This window comes from Heteronotia binoei, chromosome 1 (assembly GCF_032191835.1).
Source record: "Heteronotia binoei isolate CCM8104 ecotype False Entrance Well chromosome 1, APGP_CSIRO_Hbin_v1, whole genome shotgun sequence".
Taxonomy (NCBI): Eukaryota; Metazoa; Chordata; class Lepidosauria; order Squamata; family Gekkonidae; genus Heteronotia; species Heteronotia binoei.
In genome coordinates, this window is record NC_083223.1 from 263,745,843 (window position 1) to 263,768,144 (window position 22,302).

At 48.0% G+C, this 22,302-nt stretch overlaps 1 protein-coding gene across 1 annotated transcript in view; it reads right to left on the bottom strand.

Annotated features, from left to right (window-relative positions):
* Positions 1-8,953: 8,953 nt before the first annotated feature.
* The window catches only part of KLC2 (kinesin light chain 2), a 49,239-nt gene continuing 35,890 nt past the window's right edge, over positions 8,954-22,302 (bottom strand). Inside the window, exons 12-16 of the mRNA XM_060255138.1 lie at positions 16,051-16,159; positions 14,875-15,024; positions 12,408-12,532; positions 10,397-10,457; positions 8,954-9,445 (exon numbers count right to left, since the gene is read on the bottom strand). Coding sequence (XP_060111121.1) covers positions 9,365-9,445; positions 10,397-10,457; positions 12,408-12,532; positions 14,875-15,024; positions 16,051-16,159 — 526 coding nt within the window. The 3' untranslated portion in view covers positions 8,954-9,364. The remainder of the gene's footprint in view (positions 9,446-10,396; positions 10,458-12,407; positions 12,533-14,874; positions 15,025-16,050; positions 16,160-22,302) is intronic.

Sequence of the window (22,302 nt, forward strand, 5' to 3'; positions counted from 1 at the left end):
GGGGTGTGGCCTAATATAAAAATAGGTTTTGGTGGGCTTTTTCTACTAAGAAAGCCCTGTGTGAAACAATGGTGATGTCAGGGGGTGTGGCCTAATATGCAAATGAGTTCCTGCTGGGCTTTTTCTACAAAAAGAGCCCTAGTATCTTCCATTGTTCAGTTACAGAGATTGGGTTGCCATCTTGAACTGGGAAATTCCTGGAGATTTGGCGGGCAGAGTCTGGGGATGGTTGGATTTGGGGAGAAGAAGGACTGGCATTTGCTGGCTTTCCCACTGGCTGTGGTGCATACATCAGTCATTGGCCTGTGAACTGCCAGTCATCAAAACGTGCATGTAATTGGCTGGGTCCACTCCTGTCTCCCACCCACTGCCGGCCCCAGGACAGACAAGGACTGGGCCACTGGGGAAACTGCTAGGCAGTAGCTGTTGCTGACAACCAAGTTTGCTTCTGTCAGTAAAATGTGATGGGGAGGGGGGGGGGAGTCCCTTTCCAGGCTTCTTTTGACCTTTGAGGGAGAACTCATTGCGGCTGGTCCTGACTAGGGCCTCTGGTTCCAGGTTGGTGGGAAATTCCTGGAGATTTTGTGGTGGAGTCTACAGAAACCAGAGTTTGAGGATAGGAGAGGACTCAGCTGAATATAATGGCACAGAGTCCACCCTCCAAAGTAGTTATTTTCTCCAGGATGGGGAGAGAGATCTGTTGTCTGGAGTTCAGTTGTGATCCTAGGAGATCTTCAGGCTCCACATGGAGGTTGGGTACCCTAGACCTGGCTTCCTAGGGTACCCAGGTTGGGAAATTCCTGGTGATTTGAGGGACGGAGCCTGGAGAAGGTGGGGTTTGAGGAAGGGTGGGACCTCAGAGAGGTACAATGTCATATACTCTACCCTCCAAACTAGGCATTTCCTCCTGAGGACCCATTGCTGCCAGTCTCCAGGTGAGGGCTGGAGATCACTCAGAATTACAACTGCTCTCCAGATGGCAAAGATCATCTCCCCTGGAGAAAATGGCACTTTGCAGGATGGACTTTGTGTCATTATATCCTGCTGAGGTCGCTTCCCTCCTGCTTTGGTCCACGCTGTGATTTCAGACCAGTCAGACTTGCAGCCTCACCTACTTCACAGACTTGTTCTGTAGATCAAAAGTGGAAGAGGAGAATAATGTAAGCTGCTTTGGTCCCAACTGTAGAGAAAGACTGTACTTTTCTTAAGGAGAGGCTGCAGGGAGGGGAGATGGAAAGCTGAAGTCAGATCAGTTCCACTACAGAAAATGGCTGCCTTGGGTGGGTGGGGAAACACCAAGGGTGGGGGGGAGTAAATGCCTCCACTTGGGTGAATGGGAGGGAAAACAGCAAGGGGGGCACTTACTAGGGTTGCCAAGTCCAATTCAATAAATATCTGGGGACTTTGGGGGTGGAGCCAGGAGACTTTGGGGGGTGGAGCCAGGAGACATTAGGGGTGGAGCCAAGATCAAGGCTGTGACAAGCATCATTGAACTCCGAAGGGAGTTCTGGCCATCACATTTAAAGGGACGGCACACCTTTTCAATGCCTTCCTTCCATAGGAAGTAATGAAAGATAGGGGCACCTTATTTTGGGGCTCGTAGAATTGGACCCCCTTGTCCAATTGTTTTGAAACTTGGGGGATATTTTGGAGAGAGGCACTAGATGCTGTACTGAAAATTTGGTACCTCTACCTCAAAAAACAACCCCCCCCCCCAGAGCCCCAGATACCCACGGATCAATTCTCCATTATTTTCTATGGGAATAAATCTTCATAGGGAATAACAGAGTTCCCAGCAGACATCTCCCTCCCCTCCCCCCGCTTTCTGATGACCCTGAAGCGGGGGGAGAGCCTCCAAACTGGGGGATCCCCTGCCCCCACCTGGGGATTGGCAACCCTAGCACTTACACAAAGCTTTTTTTCTAGAGCCTGTTGCATTTTCCATCACGACGGGCCTTATTGTTAGTAGTGTCATAAGTATCTACTCTCCAAAGCAGCCATTTTCTCCAGGAGAACTGATCTTGGTTGTTTGGAGACCAACTGTATTCTTTGATGCATATTTTTATGTATTCCAATAAAGGTACTGTAATTGAATTTTTAAAAAGCGTTTCATAAACGCAACTCTAGTTTGTAGCCAGAAATAGCACAGTCCATTGTTACCAACCCCTTCCCACTACTGCATCTATTGACGTCGAGGCCTCAGTGGTTTCCGGAGTGGTTCCACACCCACTTCATTCCTGCTATGCTGTGCTCCCAAACCATTCGCTGAAGTCCCTGCTCCACATGTAGGTGTGCCAGCCTCCAGGTACCTGGAGAATCCCCCAAAGGACCTGGAGAATCCCCCAAAGTTACAATTCATCTCTGATTGCAGAGATCAGTTCCCCTAAAGAAAATTGCTGCTTTGGAGGTGGACTCCAGGGTATTGTACCTCACCGAGATCTAGGGCTTTTTTTGTAGCAGAAACTCCTTTGCATATTAGGCCACACACCCAGATGTAGCCAATCCTCCTGGAGCTTACAGTAGGCCCTGTATGAAGAGCCCTGTGAGCTCTTGGGAGGATTGGCTACATCAGGGATGTGTGGCCTAATATGCAAAGGAGTTCCTGCTACAAAAAAAAGCCCTGCCAAGATCTCTGTCCCCCCCAAACTCCATCCCCAAATCTCCAGGAGTTTCCTAGCGTGGATCTGCTAACTCTACCCCCCTATCCCCAGGAGCCTGGTGACCCTACTCCACAGCCCCCTCCCTGGTCCCCTACCCAGTGGCCTGGAGCAGGGGTCACTAACCTGGAATAAAACGTTGTTGGTCTCGAAGGTGCCACTGAATTCAAATTTTGTTCATTTCTTTATTGAGAGCTGAGTGAAGAAAAATATGCCAAGCTTCCTCTTCCCCCCAAATTCCCCCATGGTAATGAGTTTTGTTCTGTTTTAAAAACAGAACAAGGATGAGAAAGTTTAATCTCTGGTGCTCTATTCAGCAAAGCAGCGCAGACAAATAATCCCGTAAAACAGAAATGTGTGTTAAACAAGAATCTTAGAGCCGACTCTTCTGGAATCTTTCCTGGTATGCTCTAAGGCAGGGGTGGCCAAACTGTGGTTCAGGGCCACATGTGGCTCTTTCACACATATTGTGTGGCTCTCAAGGCCTCTTATTGGCTGGCTTGGATAAAGGATTTCTTACTTTAAATCACTTCCCCAAGCCAAGCCAGCTGGCAGCTTGGAGAATGCATTTAAAGTTGCTTTCTCTTCACTTCTCCCTCTCCATCTGTTTTCCTTCCGTCCTTCCTTCCCTCAAACGTCTGACGTTTAATCTATGTGGTTCAATGTTCTAAGGTCTGCAAACCAATCTGAAGCAGGTGCAGAGCGAGCAGTAATTTACAAGCGACACATCGGAGAGTCCAGGGAATTTAACTGTGAAGACAGAAAGTAGGACATTTTCTAGTCTACTAATTTACCAAATCCCAACCCATAAACGGGAGGTTAGGACTAAATTTCGGAAACTCGACAGCAATGGAAATGGCGCCTAATGAGAGTCTGAAAATACGAAACACACAGTGCGTACAAAATATACAAAACTATTGCACTATTACACCATGTGTTTCAACATCTAAAACATCGAATTTATGAAACACTCAATGTATACTTAATATATAATGATTAATGGCCCTCCTCAAATTTCTTCACACCATGGATACAAATCACACGAACCTACGATGTAAGCCTCAATGTACATAACTTCATCAGTTTTTACAGCAACGGTGAACTGCATTGGATTCTCCAGTTGAACTCACCTTGTGAATTGTATGATTTGGGTTCAGACGTACCTGGTGCTATAAACATTGATGAAATTTTGTACATTTAAGCTTAAACCGTAGGTTCGTGTGCTATCGTGGCCATGATGTGATGAAATATTTGGGGAGCCATTAATTATTGTTATGAGTAGGGCTCTTTTTGTAGCAGGAGCTCCTTTGCCTATTAGGCCGCATACCCCTGATGTAGCCAATCCTCCTGGAGCTTACGGTAGGCCCTGTAAGAAGAGCCCTGTCAGCTCTTGGAGGATTGGCTACATCAGGGCTGTGTGGCCTAATATGCAAAGGAGCTCCTGCTATAAAAAGAGCCCTGGTTATGACATTAAGTATATAATTGAGCATTTCATAAATTAGATGTTTATTTAGCCATTGAACCACATGGGATTAATAGTGTAATAAGATCTTAATTATAGTTTTGTACATTTTGTAAGCACAGCGTGTTTTATATTTTCAGGCTCTTACACACCGTGGTTCCTTACATTGTTAATTTGCCTGACGACTTCCCAGCAAGCCCATGGAGGTCTCCTGTAATTAGAGCTGATCTCCAAACGACAGTGATCACTTTCACTGGAGACAATGGCCGCTATGGAGGAGGGACTCTGCTGAGGTCCAGGTGTGCAATTCTAGCAGGAGCTCTTTTGCATATTAGGCCACACACCCCCTGATGTAGCCAACCCTCCAAGAGCTTACAAAAAAGAGCCTTGTAAGCTCTTGGAGGATTGGCTACCTCAGGGGTGCGTGGCCTGAAATGCAAAGGAGCTCCTGCTAGAATTCCACCCCTGCTGAGGCCCCTCCCCTCTGCAAATCCCACTCTCCAGACTCCACCCCTCAAATCTCCAGTTACTTCCCAACCCTGAGTTGGCATCCCTGCTCATCTTTGCCCCATACAAACATACTGCAGAAAGAGCATTTTCACTGGTTGTTCCCTGATCATTTTGTGTCCTTCAGAACCATCTGCTGAACTGCGCTACTACTCAGCCTTCTGAGGGATTTAAGCCAACACACACAAAAGAACCAGTGGAGCAGAGCGACAGACTAGGATCTCTGAAAGATCCAGGTTCAAATCCCCATGTGGCACTGAAGCCTGCTAGGTGACTTTGCCATAGTCTCTCTCTCTCTTGCTGCCTCCTACCTCATGGGAACTGTTGCTAGGATCAAACAGAGGAGGGGAGAATGATGGGCCCCACTTGGAACTCTTTGGAAGGGGGAGGTGTTTGTGAGTTTCCTGCATTGTTCAAGGGGTTGGACTAGATGACCCTGGGGGTACCATTCCAGCTCTTTGATTCTATGAAGGATACAAATTTGCTAGGAATCATGTGTTGGAGTAGCTGGAAAACAGGAGAGGTGTAGGATTCAGGTGCATTCTCCCGCTGGCAGCACGAGAAAGACATTTCCACAAAAGATCCAAAATTAGACATTAGTAGGAGCAGAACTATGCTTGACTAACAAAGAAAGATCCCCTCAGAGCAATCACCTACCTCAGGCATGCTGCAGACACAGGCCAGGCTCCTCCTCCTCCTCCTCTATGCTGTCCGTTCTTTACTGTAAACCAGGGCCAACACCACTCCAAACCTTTCTGAAGCTGCAGAGAAATTTCGACTTCTGATACAGGGTGGTGGATGCAGCCACAAAATGGCTCCCACAGGGGGTGGAGCCAGGCACAAAATGGCTGCCCCAGCTTACCTTCAGTTACACAGTGATGATCCCTTGTGCTATGGCGGCAACTGCTGCCAAAGTAACATTTTTTAAAAAATCAGCAAAGTCCATCAGATCTCCAATAGCCAATCAGAAGCTTTGCTAGGCAAAAGCCCCACCGAACCCAGCCCACTCTCTAAAAACACTTGGCAAGCATAGAGAAAGGTGTCGGCAGGTGCCATGGTCACAGGCACCACATGGGGGATCTCAGCTGTAAATTGTGTGCCATGGTTCATAAGAACATCAGAAAAGCCCTGTTGGATCCGAGCTGTGGTCCATCTAGTCCAGCTTCCTGCCTCGTAGAGTGGCCTCAGCCAGTTCCTCTGCAGGGCCAACAACAGGACAGGGAGGCTAAGGCCTCCCCTCTTAAGAACATCAGAAGAGCCCTGCTGGATCAGACCAGTGAGGGTCCATCTTGTCCAGCTTCCTGTCTCACACAGTGGCCTCAACCAGTTCCTCTGGAGGGCCAACAACAGGGCAGAGAGGCTGAGGCCTTCCCCTCAGAAGAACATCAGAAGAGCCCTGCTGGATCAAACCAGTGAAGGTCCATCTAGTCCAGCATCCCGGCTCACAGAGTGGCCTCAACCAGTTGCTCTGGATAGCCAGCAACAGGGTATAGAGACCAAGGCCTTCCCCTCATAAGAACATCAGAAGTGCCCTGCTGGATCAGACCAGTGAGGGTCCTTCTAGTCCAGCATCCTGTCTCACACGGTAGCCTCAACCAGTTCCCCTGGAAGGCCAACAGTAGAGAGGCTGAGGCCTTCCCCTCAAAGGAACGTCGGAAGAGTCCTGCTGGATCGGACCAGTGGTCCATCTAGTTCAGCATCCTGTCTCACACAGTGGCCTCAACCAGTTCCTCTGGAGGGCCTGAAACAGGGCAGAGAGGCCAAGGCCTTCCCCTAAGAACATCAGAAGAGCCCTGCTGGATCAGACCAGTGAGGGCCCATCTAGTCCAGCATCCTGTCTCACACAGTGGCCAGCCAATTCCTCTGGATGGCCGGCAACAGGGCATAGAGACTGAGGCCTTCCCCTGATGTTACTCTAGGCTCTGGGATCCAGAAGAGGATTAATGCCTCTGAATATGAAGGTTCCCCTCAGTCACCACTGATAGATGAATCTACTGAGCTTGGAATCTATCAAATCCCCACTCACCCATGAATCTACAGAATCCCCTTTTATGACTGTTTATTCCCATGGCCAGCCCTGCAGCCTCTAGCGGTGAACCCCACATTTTAATCACCCTCTGTTCCTTTAGACGTAGTTAAAAAGTTACATCAACCTCCCATCCCCCCCCCATTTTACTCCCAATAGGCTCAGAAGGGTAGTCATCGCCTTTAAAATCTCAATAAGACAGAGGCAAAAAAAATCCTTCTCTCGTAATAGGAGTTTCCTCTTTTTTTATTTCTACAGCAACGTAATTAAATACAGAGCAAAACTTGCCCCATCCTATTCACCTCCCCAGCAGCTACCAAGTTCTCTGCCCAAACTCAGCAATGGTTTAGATGGGGCGGGCTCTGCCTATGGCAAAGGGCTTCTCTTTGCACACGGACAAAGTCCGCTGCCTGTTTGAGGGGAGTCTCCCCCACCCGCTGCAATAAGGGAAGAGGGCTTTCTCCCCTTCACTTGTGTTCAGTACCTTGCGTTTCTTAAATAGTGAGCTGCGAACAACAATGGGGAGAGATGGAGAAAGGGGACCGGGTCTGAGGAGATGGGACGGCACCCCTGCGGTTTCGGGAACGGCACCCAACGGGGACACGCCGCAGCAGGGGGCGGTTCTGCCTGCCGGAACGCCAGCAAAGGAAGAAGCTGCCGCTGCTGAAATGCTCCCAGGCTGAACTCGCAAGAGAGAGCCCTGCGTAGATCCAGAGGCGCATCAGCAGCCTTTTATGGAAAGGAGAAAAATGCTCTGAGCACAGGTGCGGACAATGGATATGTGCAGACAGGTCTTCTCCCCGCCTCCCTCCATATTCAGCACGGGATCAAAGTTTGCCAGGAAAGAAACACAGCTTCGCTTAGCTGGGACTTCTTCTCCCAAGCTTCCGAACGGCACAGAGCGTTCATGTGTGGATGCGCAAGAAGGGAGGGTTTTGTGAATCTGTATCAGTACTTGCTTGCATAATTATACTTGGATCCCCAAGTCCAGAAAACTCCATATCCCTTTCTCCCAAGCGACTTGAACAGCACAGACCGTTCATGTGTGGACACACAAGAGGAAGGGCTTTGTGAATCAGTTTCAGTACTCGCTTGCATAATTATAACTGTATCCCAAGCCCAGTTATATCCCTTTCTCAGTTATATCCCCAGCCCAGTTATATCCCTTTCTCAGTTATATCCCCAGCCCAGCTATATCCCTTTCTCCCAAGCGACCTGAACAGCACAGACCCCTTGTGTGGAACGCAAATGGGAGGGGTTTGTAAATCAGTTTCAGTACTTGCATAATTATAACTGGATCCCCAGCCTGGAAGACCCCATATCCCTTTCCCCACCCCTTCCCCTCTCCAAGACCCCCCCCCCAGACTCTTCCCGCCCACCCCCAGGCACCAAGCGCTTGGTAGAAAAGAGAGGCAATGGTTTCAACGTAGGGCAATCCACAGGAAGCGGGCCGGCCACACCTTAGGCTGGGCCACCTTCGTTTCCGCCCCACCGTGCCTGATGCCATCTAGCAGGAAGGGAAAGGAAGGCAGCCAAGATTGTAACCCCGGCCCCAATGAGATGATCGGCTAATAGGATCCCCACCCAGGCAGCGGTCACGAGACAGGCATCTGCAGACAGATAATCCCTCTCCTCCCAACACAGGAGAGGGAAGGATGTGAAGACCACAGAATAGATGGATGAACAAACAACACCGCCCCCAATGGACACAGGAGGCAAAGCGGATGGAGAGAGGCAACTGTGTACCTGGGCCAAAGGAATGCGTGAGACAGGAATGTGAGAGGCAGGGATCAGAGCTTGGAAAAGGACTGGCGTCTCCCTGAGACCAAAACACAGAATGCTAAGCAAGAGACACACATGAGAAGAGGGTCGGGCAAGGGGAAGGGCTCATGGCTTGCCACACAGAACCCTGGGAACTGTAGTTCTTTCTCCTTGGTCTTTAAAGAAGGACTCCATTCCACCCAGAAAGGAGGCAAGCCGGTCAAGGTGGAGCTGTGGATTATGGGATAGGCAGGGCCCACTGAGCTTTTTTCATCTCCCGTCGGGTGGCCTAAATGGGTTATAACACTGCTCAGTGTAAGCACCAGAAAATTTTTAAAATATTCAGGCTGGGAAGCTCTGCTTTTTGGCCTTTGCCCTCCAGGATGTGGAGAATTCTCCAAGACACACACACACCACCCCAAAACACAACTTCCATGACCTTTCTCCAACCCCCCCCAGTCTACCCCCAAGAACTACAATTCCCAGCATTCCTGGGAAAGGAAAGCTCCATCCACCTTGAAAATATACAAAGTATGCACATAAAGAGTGCAGGACAAGGTCCCCTGACAGCCAGTAGGAGCAGCCAATCCCTTTCGAGAAGCTGTGAAGGGTTCTGGGAGAAGACAGAGGCGGGCCGAGTTAACGGCCTACTGTGAATGTCTCTCTTCTGGGAGCGAGACGCGACCAATGGAGAGCGGCGACAGCGACATGCCGGTGGTGGAGAGGAAGACGTCAGCGGAGGGCACACATGCGTTGCGTGAGGAGGGGCACCGACTCCGCGCGGGGCGAGTCTCGACCCAGCGCGAGAGGGTGGGGTGGGGCTCTCCCGGCACCGTTTGGGGACAGATGGTCATGATACTGGAGCAGCAGTGAACAGAAGGCCAAAGGGTCCAAGGCTCCTGGCTCTTCAGGCTCTGACCCGGCCCCAGCGGGACCGGGCCGAGCTACTCCTTACGCCAGCAGGGAGCTACGTCGAGAAAGGTCTACATTGCTGGCGCTGAGTCCCCGGCTGTCTGATAGGCTACTGGACCCCTGGAAGCAGAAAGGGAGGGAAACAACAGATTGGTCAGTTAAAGTGGCAGAGTGATTTGAGGCCTGGATTCAAATCCTGCCCAGCCACACCTTAGGGCGCCCTCAGGCCAAGTTCTTCTCTTTTGACCTCACTCTTCTAAGTGTTTCTGTGAGCTAAAAACAGGGAACTGGGAAACTTAGCACTGGAAAGGAGCTCAAGGGTCATAGAATCATAGGGTCTAGGTCCAGGGGTGTCAAACTCATTTGTTATGAGGGCCAGATCTGACATAAATGAGACCTTGTCAGGCCGGGCCATGTGCATCATAAAGTGTAATGCCAGGTAGCAGAGATAGAAACTTTACAAAGGATACAAACACAATTAAAATTTTGCTTAAAAGATCAGCACTCTTGCACTATCTTGTTTAACAGTTTTTGATAACGGACACCTCTTGCTCTGGATTATTATGTCAAAATGTGGAGACAATGTCTGTGCTGTAGCAATCTTGAGTATGCTGTTCAGGTATTGTTCATGTGTGTGTCTTTAAGTTGTAAACCTACTTTTGATTTGTTGACATTACAGAAATCTCATGGTCAATACTTTGAGCCTAAGACCCAGGGGAAAACATGAAATGGCTGGGCATTGTGAGTTTTTCTACATAAGTTGCTTCCTGTGCTGGTCAGCCAATGGAGAAAGTAGAGGCTTTGCTCTGTAGCTCCTGTGCGACTGAGCAAACCTGGCCCGGCCCGACTACGTCTCATTTATGTCAGATCCATCCCTCATGAGTTTGACACCCCTGTCTAGACAGAATCTTGACTCTGACTTTGGACTCTGACTTGGTTTTACACCTGAACTCTGACAATGTGAAAGATGCTTAGCAAGCACCACACTTTCCTTCTGCTACCCAGATAGAAAGAATGAGCAAACCGGAGGAAGGGAAGATGGCACAGCAGCTGCATGATCAGAGCACATACCTGGCTTGACTCTTCTTCGACGCTCTTGTTGAGGAAGTTCAGAGAACTGGCTCGCTTCATCCTGCAGGGAGACAAAAGCGGAAAGGGGTTCAGCCTTAGGGACGGGGGGAAATGGGATTCTTCAGGTCGGAGACCCAAAAGAAAAGCATTTCTTCACATGCGGTGCCACCTATGGAGCTTTTTCCTACCAGGGGGGAGGGGCATGGCTCAGTGGCTAAACACCGGCTTTGCACCCACAAAGTCCCAGGTTCGGTCTCCGTCACCTCCAGTGGAAAGGATCAGGTCACAAATGATGCAAGAGACCTCAGAACAGACAAAACTGACCATGATAGAACCAAGTGGACTCAGTATAAGGCAGCGGTGTGTGTTCAGTCTTTATCAAGACGTGGTAACAACTGAAATGGTTTCAGGAAAGGATTAAGACCTTTTTGAGCCTGTGGCCATCTTTGGAATTTTGAGAGGAAGTCGTGAGTGCTACCCCAAAGGTGGAGCTAAACCAAAAACGGCTGCCACAGAAGGTGGAGCTGAATGGAATACCCACCTCCTCGCACCTTTTAGGAAGAAGGAAAACCTGAAGGGGAGATGGGACCACACACTATGGAAAGCCCCGGTGCTTACCAGTCCCTCCTAATCCTCTCATGGAAAACCCTTTTGATTTGAATGAGAGCAGCCGGTAATAAGCCTTGCCTTCCACTTTCGGGAAAGCTCAGAGGGTGCCAAGGGAAATACTGGTGATCAACACCATGTTGGGCAACCTGAGTTAGATCTATGACAGAGGATTGGTCTTAATGCAGCTGTTAGCCCAAACAGAACCTCTGCGGATGAACAGGGGGGCAGTTACCTCTGCTGGAGGGAAGGAGAACCCTTGATTCCTCTTTATGCTATGAACTCTGTGTCTGAATTTAATGTCTTTGAAATCGGGTTCCAACTGGATACAGCCAACAGAGTGAAGAAGACTCATTGAAACGCCTCTGGAAATTATCTAGATTGGGCATATTTGTGGCTGAAGCAACTTGTCAAGTATCCCTCAATCTCATATTTTGAGACTATACAGGACTTTCTATTTATGGACAAAATTCATACAGGGCAACTGGAATAGCATTTGCTTTTGTACTCGAGTTTGTGTAGCATATTTTATGAAGATAGTGGTGTACATGCACTGAGTATGATTTGCAACTGTGATTGGTTGTTTCACCACTTTTCTTGGTATACATACATTTCTTGGTATAAAGCATGAAATGAAATAGAAACTGCTATATGTGAATTGAGTGATGGTCATTGCTTAGCGGATTTCTTTCTTGCCTTATTTCACAAGAACATAAGAGAAGCCATGTTGAAGCAGGCCAATGGCCCTTGCAGTCCAACACTTCGTGTCACACAGCAGCCAAAAAACTAGGTCACATCAGGAGGTCCATCAGTGGGGCCAGGACACTAGAAGCCCTTCCACTGTGCCCCCCAAGCACCAGGAATACAGAGCATCACTGCCCCAGACAGAGAGTTCCATCAATATGCTGTGGCTAATAGCCACTGATGGACCTCTGCTCCAGATGTTTATCCAATCCCCTCTTGAAGCTGTCTATGCTTGTAGCTGCCACCACCTCCTGTGGCAGTGAATTCCACATGTCAATCACCCTTTGGGTGAAGAAGTGCTTCGTTTTATCTGTTCTATCCCGACTGCGCAACAATTTCATTGAGTGTCCATGAGTTCTTGTATTGTGAGAAAGGGAGAAAAGTACTTCTCTCTCTACCTTCTCTGTCCCATGCATAATTTTGTAAACCTTTATCATGTCACCCTTCAGTCGACGTTTCTCCAAGCTGAGTTCTCTTGTTTGAGCCTGCACAAAAGCATCAGGCTGGCTGCTGCAGACAGCAGAATGCCAGACCATATGGACCATCAATTTAACTCAGAAGGACACTTCTGGCTTCTGTGTTCCAGCAGCGTAAGCCGACCGGGGGCAACGCTTCTTTTCCAGCTCACCGACTCCAGCCAGGTAGCTGGCCAAGCACTCACCCTGGGTTTCTGGGTTCTTGTGGGCTGCTCCCTTGCAGTTTCTTTACCAGCATCTCGCTGCTCCGCCGCAGGGCATCACGCAGTTTCCCGAAGGAGCCACTGCGCCGCAAGGCCCCGGAGCCTGCCTGGAAGGGGAAGAAAGCAGGAAAAGTGTCCCAAGGTGTCACGGGGAATGAACATATCATTGAGCGGAGAAAAATTTAGTTATTTATTTCTTTCGGTTTCTGTTTTGCCCTTCTCTACACAGCAGGGCTCAGAGTGCGTTACAGCATAATAAAATAGCTAAAACTATAACTTTATGATAATAAAAATGATCACATTTAATTTACAAAGATGCACAATAAAAACTAATGTATTACAATTGGTGATTATCGGGAAGGAATACCTGAAGAAGAAGAAGAAGAAGATATTGGATTTATATCCCGCCCTCCACTCCGAAGAGTCTCAGAGCGGCTCACAATCTCCTTTACCTTCCTCCCCCACAACAGACACCCTGTGAGGTGGGTGGGGCTGAGAGGGCTCTCACAGCAGCTGCCCTTTCAAGGACAACCTTTGCCAGGGCTATGGCTGACCCAAGGCCATTCCAGCAGGTGCAAGTGGAGGAGTGGGGAATCAAACCCGGTTCTCCCAGATAAGAGTCCGCACACTTAACCACTACACCAAACTGGCTCTCCAGTTTGAGATGGGACTGAAACTCTAGATTGGGGGTTGGTGTTCATCTAACCCAGGGATGGCCAAACTGTGCTCTTTCACACATATTGTGTGGCTCTCGAAGCCCCCATTGCCCTGTCCACCAGCTTGGAGAAAGCATTTCTCTTTAAATCACTTCTCCAAGCCAAGCCAGTCAGCAGCTTGGAGAATGCATTTAAAGTTAAAGCTGCTTTCTTTCCACCTCTCCCTCGCTCATCTTCTTTCCTTTCTGCCTTGCATCTCTTAAACATCCGACGTCTATTCTATGTGGCTCTTACATTAAGCAAGTTTGGCCACCCCTGATCTAACTGCTGCTGTCCCCTATCACGTACCTCGTGGAACAAACCTCTATCTTGCAGGACCTGTGAAATTGTTTCAGGTCCTGCAGGGCCCTGGTCTTCCTAGACAGAGAGTTCCACAAGGTGGGGGCCAGGGCCAAAAAAGCCCTGTCCCTGGTCAATGAAAGCTGGATCGCTTTTGAGTCAGGACTGAACACAGAGCTCTTTGGGGGACATACCAGGAGAGGCGATCCCACAGATACACTGGCTGCAGACTGATTTATATACCCTGCACCATCCTAAGCCACCAGAAAGGTAACAAGGCATTAAGAATCAAAACCCACAACCAGCACCCAGTTAAGCCCTCATTTGACTGTGTATTTGGCTGCAAAGATCTGTTTCCGACTCAAAGGCATGAGGCTGTTCCTGGAAGATACCTGGAGGTGTGCTTTAAGGGGTGCCCAGAATAATAATAATAATAATACAATCACCTTTATTGGCATGATATTGAACATAACAGGGAACCAATCCATCCATCAAATGGCAAATTGCAAATACATTAAGCGCCTCCTAGATGCTAGATATAAAAAATTTGCAACGGTTTCAATTACCAATCAATTTATATTAGCACCAGACTGTTTTAACTGTTTGATTTTAATTTGTGATGTAAGTAATGCGATTGAACTGTTTTGTGATTTTACTGGTTGTGAGCTGCCCTGAGCCTGCTTCAGCGGGGAGGGCGGGATATAAATCTAATAAACCTTAAACCAATTGGTTCCGAATTGACAACAGGAAGACAATTTTACATTTGTCGGGCTTCGCTGTTTGTTCACTCAAGCAGGAGTCGATGAGTACGGAGTGCAGGTCAGAGTAAAAAAGTACAGTCCAAAAGAAAGGAATTCCAGACAGGAGGGCAATTACTGAGAACCAGGGACAGAGCTGGGGGTTTTGCCACTCCAGGCCGCCCTGACACCTGCGCCCCACCCTCCCATGGGGGTCAGAGTGAGGCAGCAGTGCCTCCTTCATCTGCCCGTGTGCCAAGCAGGTGAAAGGGGCCACGGGGCTGCTGTGCCTCGCTCTGAGGCTGCCTCCCCTGCAAAAGGAGTCAGCCTCAGAGTGAGGCTGTTATCCTCTGAGCCCAGCTAGAAAGCCGGGCGTGGAGGAGAGCACACACTGGCCCACAGTCCTGCCGCTCTGAGAATGGTGGAAGAGGGCACCTGAATGGCGCCCTGTGGCAAGGTGGTGGCCATAGGCAGCCGCCTACCTCACCTATTCCCACCTGCCGGCCATGCTGAAAACCCCTCTCTGCTTCCACCAAAGTGTATTTACCTTCTATGCTTGTGCAAGCTCTTGTATCTGAATGTGACAATCACTGTTCTCTGGCGTATTGCGATAATGCAACTCAAGGAAATCTAATGGATACCCTCTGGTAAGCAACACTCAAAAGGAAAAGCAAACGGTTCCACAAGTGAGGACACCTGAGCCCTGCTAGCTCTTACCCCAGACCACTCTGCTGCCCCATCTTCTGGTTCAGCTCCGTTTTCACACTTGTTGGCACCAGAGGCCCCCTCGCGGGTCGGTCGATGTTCCGAGCGGTTCCCGTCCTTCAGTAGTTCTACCACTTTGCTCTGGTTGATGGCGTCTATGCCCTGGCGGAAGCAGAATATAAGAGAAGCCATGTTGGATCAGGCCAATGGCCCATCCAGTCCAGCACTTTGTGTCTCACAGTGGCCAGAACCCAGGTGCCATCAGGAGGTCCATCAGAGCAGCCAAGACACTACAAGCCCTCCCACTGTTTCCTTCCTGTCTTGAAACTACAAGCCCTCCCACTGTTACCCCCCTCCCAGCACCAAGAATAGACTGCCCCAGACAGAGAGTTCCAACAATTCGCTGTGGCTAAGAGCCACTGATGGACCTCTGCTCCAGATGTTTCTGCTCTCCCCTCTTGAAGCTGTCTATGCTTGCAGCCGCCGCCACCTTCTGCGGCTGTGAATTCCATGTGTTCATTACTCTTTGGGTGACGAAACGCTTCTTTTGATCTATTTTACTGCTCCTTAATTTCATCTGAGCGCACACAAGTTCTTGTATTGTGAAAAGGGGAGAAAGTACTTCTTTCCCTGCCTTCTCTATACCATGCAATCTTGTAAACCTCTGTCATGGGGTGGCTAAACTGTGGCTTGGGAGCCACATGTGGTTCTTTCACACATATTGTGTGGCTCTCAAACCCCCTCCCCCCCTGGTCTGGTGGCTTAGAGAATGCATTTAAAGTTGCTTTCTTTCCACCTCTCTGCCCTGCATCTATGTCCTTCCTCCTTCCCTTGTGGCTCTCAAACATCTGATGCGCATGCCTTGCAGCTCTCAAACATCTGACGTTTATTCTATGTGACTCTTACATTAAGCAAGCTTGTCCACCCCTGCTCTATCGTTAACCTGGAGAAACAGAGTGCAAGAGGAACCAAGAACCCAGAGCCAGAGGAGGGTTGGGGGGGTGGTTAGAGATACCAAACAACAATTCTTTCAGCTGGCAAAAAGTTTCCCTGCCTTGTCCCTGGGATAGAATTTACTTGCCATCGGTGCTCTGGAACGTGGCTGTTTACAGGCCAGAGTACATCTGTCAGACTCGCTTCCCCCACTGCTCAATGGTCTTGCCTGCCTCTTCCGATCACGGCACTCACCTGCTTGCGGGTTTTCAGGGCACACTCCTCCAGCGTTTCTGCAGCTTCCAGCTTGCCTTGACGTCGGTAGAGAGCCCCCAAGCTTTTCAGAGTCGTGTTGACCGTGGGGCTGTGGGTGAGACAGAAGAATTCGCTTTCTCAGCAACATCCTGCCTCTAAATGCTACGCCACTGAAAGCCTTCTGTGCAACTCAAAAAAGGCACTCGCCCTCAAATCAGTTGGGCAGCAGATATTTATTTATTTATTTATTTCCATTTCTATACCGCCCTGCCCGCCGAAGTGGGCTCTGGGCGGCTTACATGGTCATGCCCATGCGTGAATATAAAACATATAATAGACATAAAACCATAAAACAGTTTAAAAACATAGAAAAGTTAACATATTGATGCTACGATCTTAAATTCAATTTTATGTTCTCTGTAAACAGATCTCAGACGGTCCTTTCCGCCGCTGCTACTGGGCAGCTTGCAAGATACTTCAAAAGACGTTAATTAGTTTCAAGAAACAACCAGCAATCCACCCAGGGTCAAGTTTGTTAAGATTGAGGTGCCAGGTGAGAACATTTACTACTTCTTTTTTAAACATTTTTATTAAGATTTTTTCATACACGTATTTTAAAAAGAATTTTAAAAATATAAATATAAAATTTATTTTAAATATAAAAAATTTAGCCTGGAGAGGAGGCAGCTGAGAGGTGATATGATCACCATCTTCAGGTACTTGAAGGGTTGTCATCTAGAGGATGGAGTGGAATTGTTTTCTGTGGCCCCGGAAGGTAGGACCAGAACCAATGGGTTAAAATTAAATTAAATGAGTTTCCGGCTCAACACTAGGAAGAACTTCCTGACTGTTAGAGCGATTCCTCAGTGGAACAGGCTTCCTCGGGAGGTGGTGGGCTCTCCTTCCTTGGAGGTTTGTAAACAGAGGCTAGATGGCGATCTGACAGCAATGAAGATCTTGTGAATTTAGGGGGAGGAATTTGTGAGTTTCCTGCATTGTGCAGGGGGTTGGACTAGGTCCCTTCCAACTCTATGATTCTACGATTCTATAAACAATAGAAAAACAAATAAGAAAAAGAAAATAAAGAGAAACATATATTTACAGTTTAACCCAGGGGTGTCAAAGTCATTTGTTATGAGGGCCGGATTTGACATAAATAAGTAAGTAAAATTTTATTTGTATCCCGCCCTCCCCGCCTAGGCAGGCTCAGGGCGGCTAACAGCATTTCATAAACATACAATAATAAATAAATAAATAAATAATAAAACCTTGTTGGGCCAGGCCATGTGTATCATAAAATGCAATGCCAGGTAGCGGAGATATAAACTTTATAAAGGACACCGACAAGCACAATTTTTAAAAAAAAATTTAAAAATAAAATATGCTTAAAAGATTAGTACCCTTGTAATGTTTTGTTTATTTCACAATTTTAAAAACTGACACCTCTTGCTCTGAATTATTACATCAAAATCTAGAGACAATGTCTGTGCTGTAGCAATCTTGAATATGCTGTTCAGGTGTGGTTCAAGTGTGTGCGTGTAAGTTGCAAACCTACATTTGATTTATCGACATTCATTACAGAAGCCTCATGGTCAATGCTTTGAGCCTAAGACGCAGTGGAAAACATGAAATGGCTGGGTATTGTGAGCTTTTGTACATAAACTGCTTCATGCGCTGGTCAAAGGAAAACCCAAAGGAGGGAACTGTGCGAAGAAGAATATGTCAAAAACCACTGGGGCACACAGTCCAAAAAATGCTGTGGATGCTTATTCAAGATATAATAAACCAATTTGTACATTTAATCACACATGCTGACTCACACAAAACAACACAAACAGCCCTTGAGCAATTTGACACCCCTGGTTTAATCAATTCCAAAAATATCTCGGCAACAAAGCAAAATACAATCACTAATTACAACAATCCAGCTCGTTCCTCTTAACCATTAACCTTGCGTCCAACCTATATCATAGAAGCTTATTTACATAGAGAACATTTACTATCTTAGATCTTATTGATTGGTGCCGTGACTTGGATGGGCCGTGCCAGCCTGATCTCATTAGACCTTGGAAGCTAAGCGGGGTTGGCTCCAGTTAGTATGTGGACGGGAGACTACTCAGGAAGTCCAGGGTCATGACAAAGAGGCAGGCAACGGCAAGCCACCTCTCTCCACCTCCTGCCCTGAAGCCCTACAAGGTCGCCACATAAGTCAGCTGTAGCTTGACAGCTCATTACCAGCATCGATCTGGTGTCAGAGATCTCTCCCCCACCCACTGTTTATCCCTGTGCATAAATGATAATCCTGTCCAGAAAGCTTCCAATCTGTTCTGCTACATTCCAGCGAAGGTGATACTCAGTTCTATTATAGATTTGGCATGATCCTCGTTGAATTTCTACAGTTCAGCGTTTGACAATGGGAGCTGCTGCATGGGTGTAAATGCGACAACAAAATAAAAATCCAACCGGGGGTGGGGGTTGTCTTAGAATAGGCATTACCTTTTCGCTTGGAAAGGGAAAGCATCAAAAGACATTACAAGCAAATATATCTAAAAATCGAGAAAACTGTTTTCAGCTAGGTTAGATCCATGTGCAAATATATGCAGATTAGTCGATTTGCTAAATACACGTTAATGCTGTTTTAATAAGCGTGTACAGTGAAAACTTCTTATCATGGGAAGGCCTCAGCCTCTACGCCCTGTTGCTAGACCTCCACAGGTACTGGTTGGGGACACTGTGTGAGACAGGATGATGGACTAGATGGACCCTCACTGGTCTGATCCAGCAGGGCTGTCCTTATGTTAATATCCACTCAGCATTTAACTAGTGTCCACGGCCTCCCAAATAACTGAAATCAATGCCTGTTCTTCCCCAGATCAATTTCCAATTTCTAATCTTCTTTTGCTGTCTCCCTGGTGTCAAATTTTAAACTCCTAGGAGCAGGTACCCATCTTCCATATGGACCAGCTGTCTTGTCAAGACACAGAGCAATAGTCGTAGGTAGCGATACGCTTTGGACTGGCTGAAATAATTTCTTCTGGGATGGACTCAAAGGCTTGTTGTAGAAGTCCAGCTGTGATTTGTGAAGGACTTGACTTGTGGGGTCTTACAGAAGTCAGTTTCATCCCCACATGCTGTTTTATCTTTGCTTACATCGCTTGGGAGAGATCCTTCACGCAGTTAAGTCTCATTCATATGCTGATGATGCTCTCATCTCTGCATTTTCATTCCAGATGTCTTGGCACCTCTCTAGAGGGCCTGAGCCAGTGGTGGGCTGCCTGACAGCGAACAAGTTGAAACTGGATCTTGACAAGATGAAGGCGATGATGGTTAGGAAGGCCGAGGTCTTTGCACTTCCCACTTCTGATGGGTTTCAAGTGACCATTGCTGACTCAAGTTGAGTTTGTGAATTTTACTGAACTCAGCATTCCGGCTGGAGAAGCAAGTTAATTCAGCTGCCAAAAATGCTTTCTTCCATCTCTTTTAGCCCAGAAGATGGCTTCCTCTGTTGAGCCAGCTGATCCATCCACAAGGATCCATGCCATTGTTAACGTCAAGGCTAGACTACTGTAACACACACACTGTGGGTCTGCCCTTGAATACAACGGAGAACCTCTGGCTGGTACAGAAGAAGAGACTGGATTTATATCCTGCCGTTCACTCAGACTGGCTTACAGTCTCCTTCCTCTCCCCACAACAAACACCCTGTGAGGTAGGTTGGGCTGAGAAAGCTCTGACCGAAACTGCTCTTTTGAGAACAACTCTGAGAACATATGAACATGAACATATGAGCTGCCTTATACTGAATCAGGCCCTTGGTCCATCAAAGTCAGTATTGTCTACTCAGACTGGCAGCGGCTCTCCAGAGTCTCAAGCTGAGGTTTTTCACACCTATTACCTGAACCCTTTTTAGTTGGAGATGCCGGGGATTGAACCTGGGACCTTCTGCTTACCAAGCAGATGCTCTACCACAGAGCCATCGTCCCTCCCCACTGTGAACTGAGAGAACTGTGACTGATCCACATGTGGCTGCATGTGGGGGAGTGGAGAATCAAACCCAGTTCTCCAGACTACAGTTTGCCACTCTTTAACCAGCAGAATCATAGAGTTGGAAGGCACCTCCAGGGTCATCTAGTCCAACCCCCTACACAATGCAGGCAATTCACAAATACCTCCCTCCAAATTCACAGGCTCTTCATTGCTGTCAGATGGCCATCTAGCCTCTGTTTAAAAACCTCCAAGGAAGGAGAGCCCACCACCTCCCAAGGAAGCCTATTCCACTGAGGAATCGCTCTAACGGTCAGGAAGTTCTTCCTAATGTCGAGCCAGAAACTCATTTGATTTAATTTCAACCCATTGGTTCTGGTCCTACCTTCCGGGGCCACAGAAAGCAATTCCACACCATCCTCCAGATGACAACCCTTCAAGTATCACCTCTCAGCCGCCTCCTCTCCAGGCTAAACATGCCCAGCTCCTTCAACCTTTCTTCATAGGACTTGGTCTCCAGACCTCTCACCATCTTCGTTGCCCTCCTCTGGACCCGTTCCAGCTTGTCTATATCCTTCTTAAAATGTGGTGCCCAAAATTGACCACAATACTCCAGGGCGGGGGGTGTCTTACCAGAGCAAAGTACACCAAACTGGTGTATGCCCATGCTTGGTAGCTATCAGAAGCTAGGAAGGAATGCACATTACACCTATTCTGCTCCATTGGTTGCCAAATAGTTGCCGAGTCCAAGTGAAGGTGGTGCTTATCCCATGCGAAGCCCTTCATGGCCTGGGACTTGCATACCAGAAAGTGTCTCTCCCACTCTGCCTCGCTGCAGCAGCATCACACACCTGGGCAAAGCTCTCTCAAGGTGACACCCTGCAAATAGGTAACCTCAACAACGACCCCTATTTGACCATTTTGAGCTGTGGATCTGTTGGAATGAGCTGCCTAAGGAGATTAGGCGTTCCGCATCTGAAATTTCAGGCGTGATATGCCGCAGATATAATACTATTTTTTTACATCCTTGTCTGACTGCATAATCCAGCTTTACCCCTTTGTTGTCTGTGCTATGATGTCCTACTGCATTGTTCTCCTCTTTCATAATCCTCCTCTTTATTTGCATGTGCTGTACTGTTTGTAGCACTTTTATCATCCAATTTCACAATCTGGCATTACCGCTGTGTGCAGGACACGCTTCTTATTGCCTTGTTCTTAATGAGATAATCCGCTTCGATTCACAGCGAGAGAGACGCAAACTATGAACGAAGCCAGCAAACAAATAAAAACCTGCTTCCGTCTAGACCAGGGGTAGGGAACGTTGGCTCTCCGGATGTGTTTTGCCTACAACTCCCATCAGCCCCAGCCAGCACGGCCAACAGCTGGGGCTGATGGGAGTTGTAGGCAGAAAAAAAATCTGAAGAGTCAACGTTCCCTACCCCTGGACTAGACAGTTAGGACAGCGGAGGGGACATCTTGATTCAGAAGTTGCCCTTGCTTAAGGTAGCCTGCAGAGCCCGTGCCATTTTCTACTTTGCCCCCAACCTTACAGAGTGGGCTCTTGAATGTGGCAAGGGCAGGAGCGCCCCCTCTGGACACTAGGAGGCACTGCAAGGCTTTTTTTATTACTTACCTTAGGGACCGTCACTCCCCACATGTTCCCCAGAAGGTACTCAGAGAACTGGGACGAAAAATCTATTAGCGATTCCCGGGCCGAGGGAGGCTAATTAAAGTCCACCGGAGAGAGAGCCTTCTCAACTGCTGCCGCCCCACTGGTGGAATCAACTGCCAGAAGAGGTTAGGGCCTTGTGGGACCTTGCCCAGTTCCGCAAGGCCCGTAAGACAACTCTATTCCAGCAGGCCTTTAATTGATCTGGAATGACTGATACGGTGTGACTGATGTACATCTAATATATATGGAACGTCATCTGAAGTGAGATAATACCAAATATGATTAGCGCCAGATTGTTTTAACAATTGTTCAAATTTGTTTTAATTGTTTAATTGTACAATTGTTCTGATTTTACTGGTCGTCAGCCGCCCTGAGCCTGCTTTGGCGGGGAGGGCGGGTTATAAATCCAACAAACCTAACCTATAAACCTACTGGAATGTCGTATACGGTGCTGGTCACCGAACCACAAAAAAAGGACAACACAGAGCTGAAAAAAGCACTGAGGAGGAGATCCAAGATGATCAAGGGGTTGGAGCACCTTCCCTATGAAGAAAGGCTAAAGAATCATGAGCGTTGGAAGGGATCTCCAGGGTTAT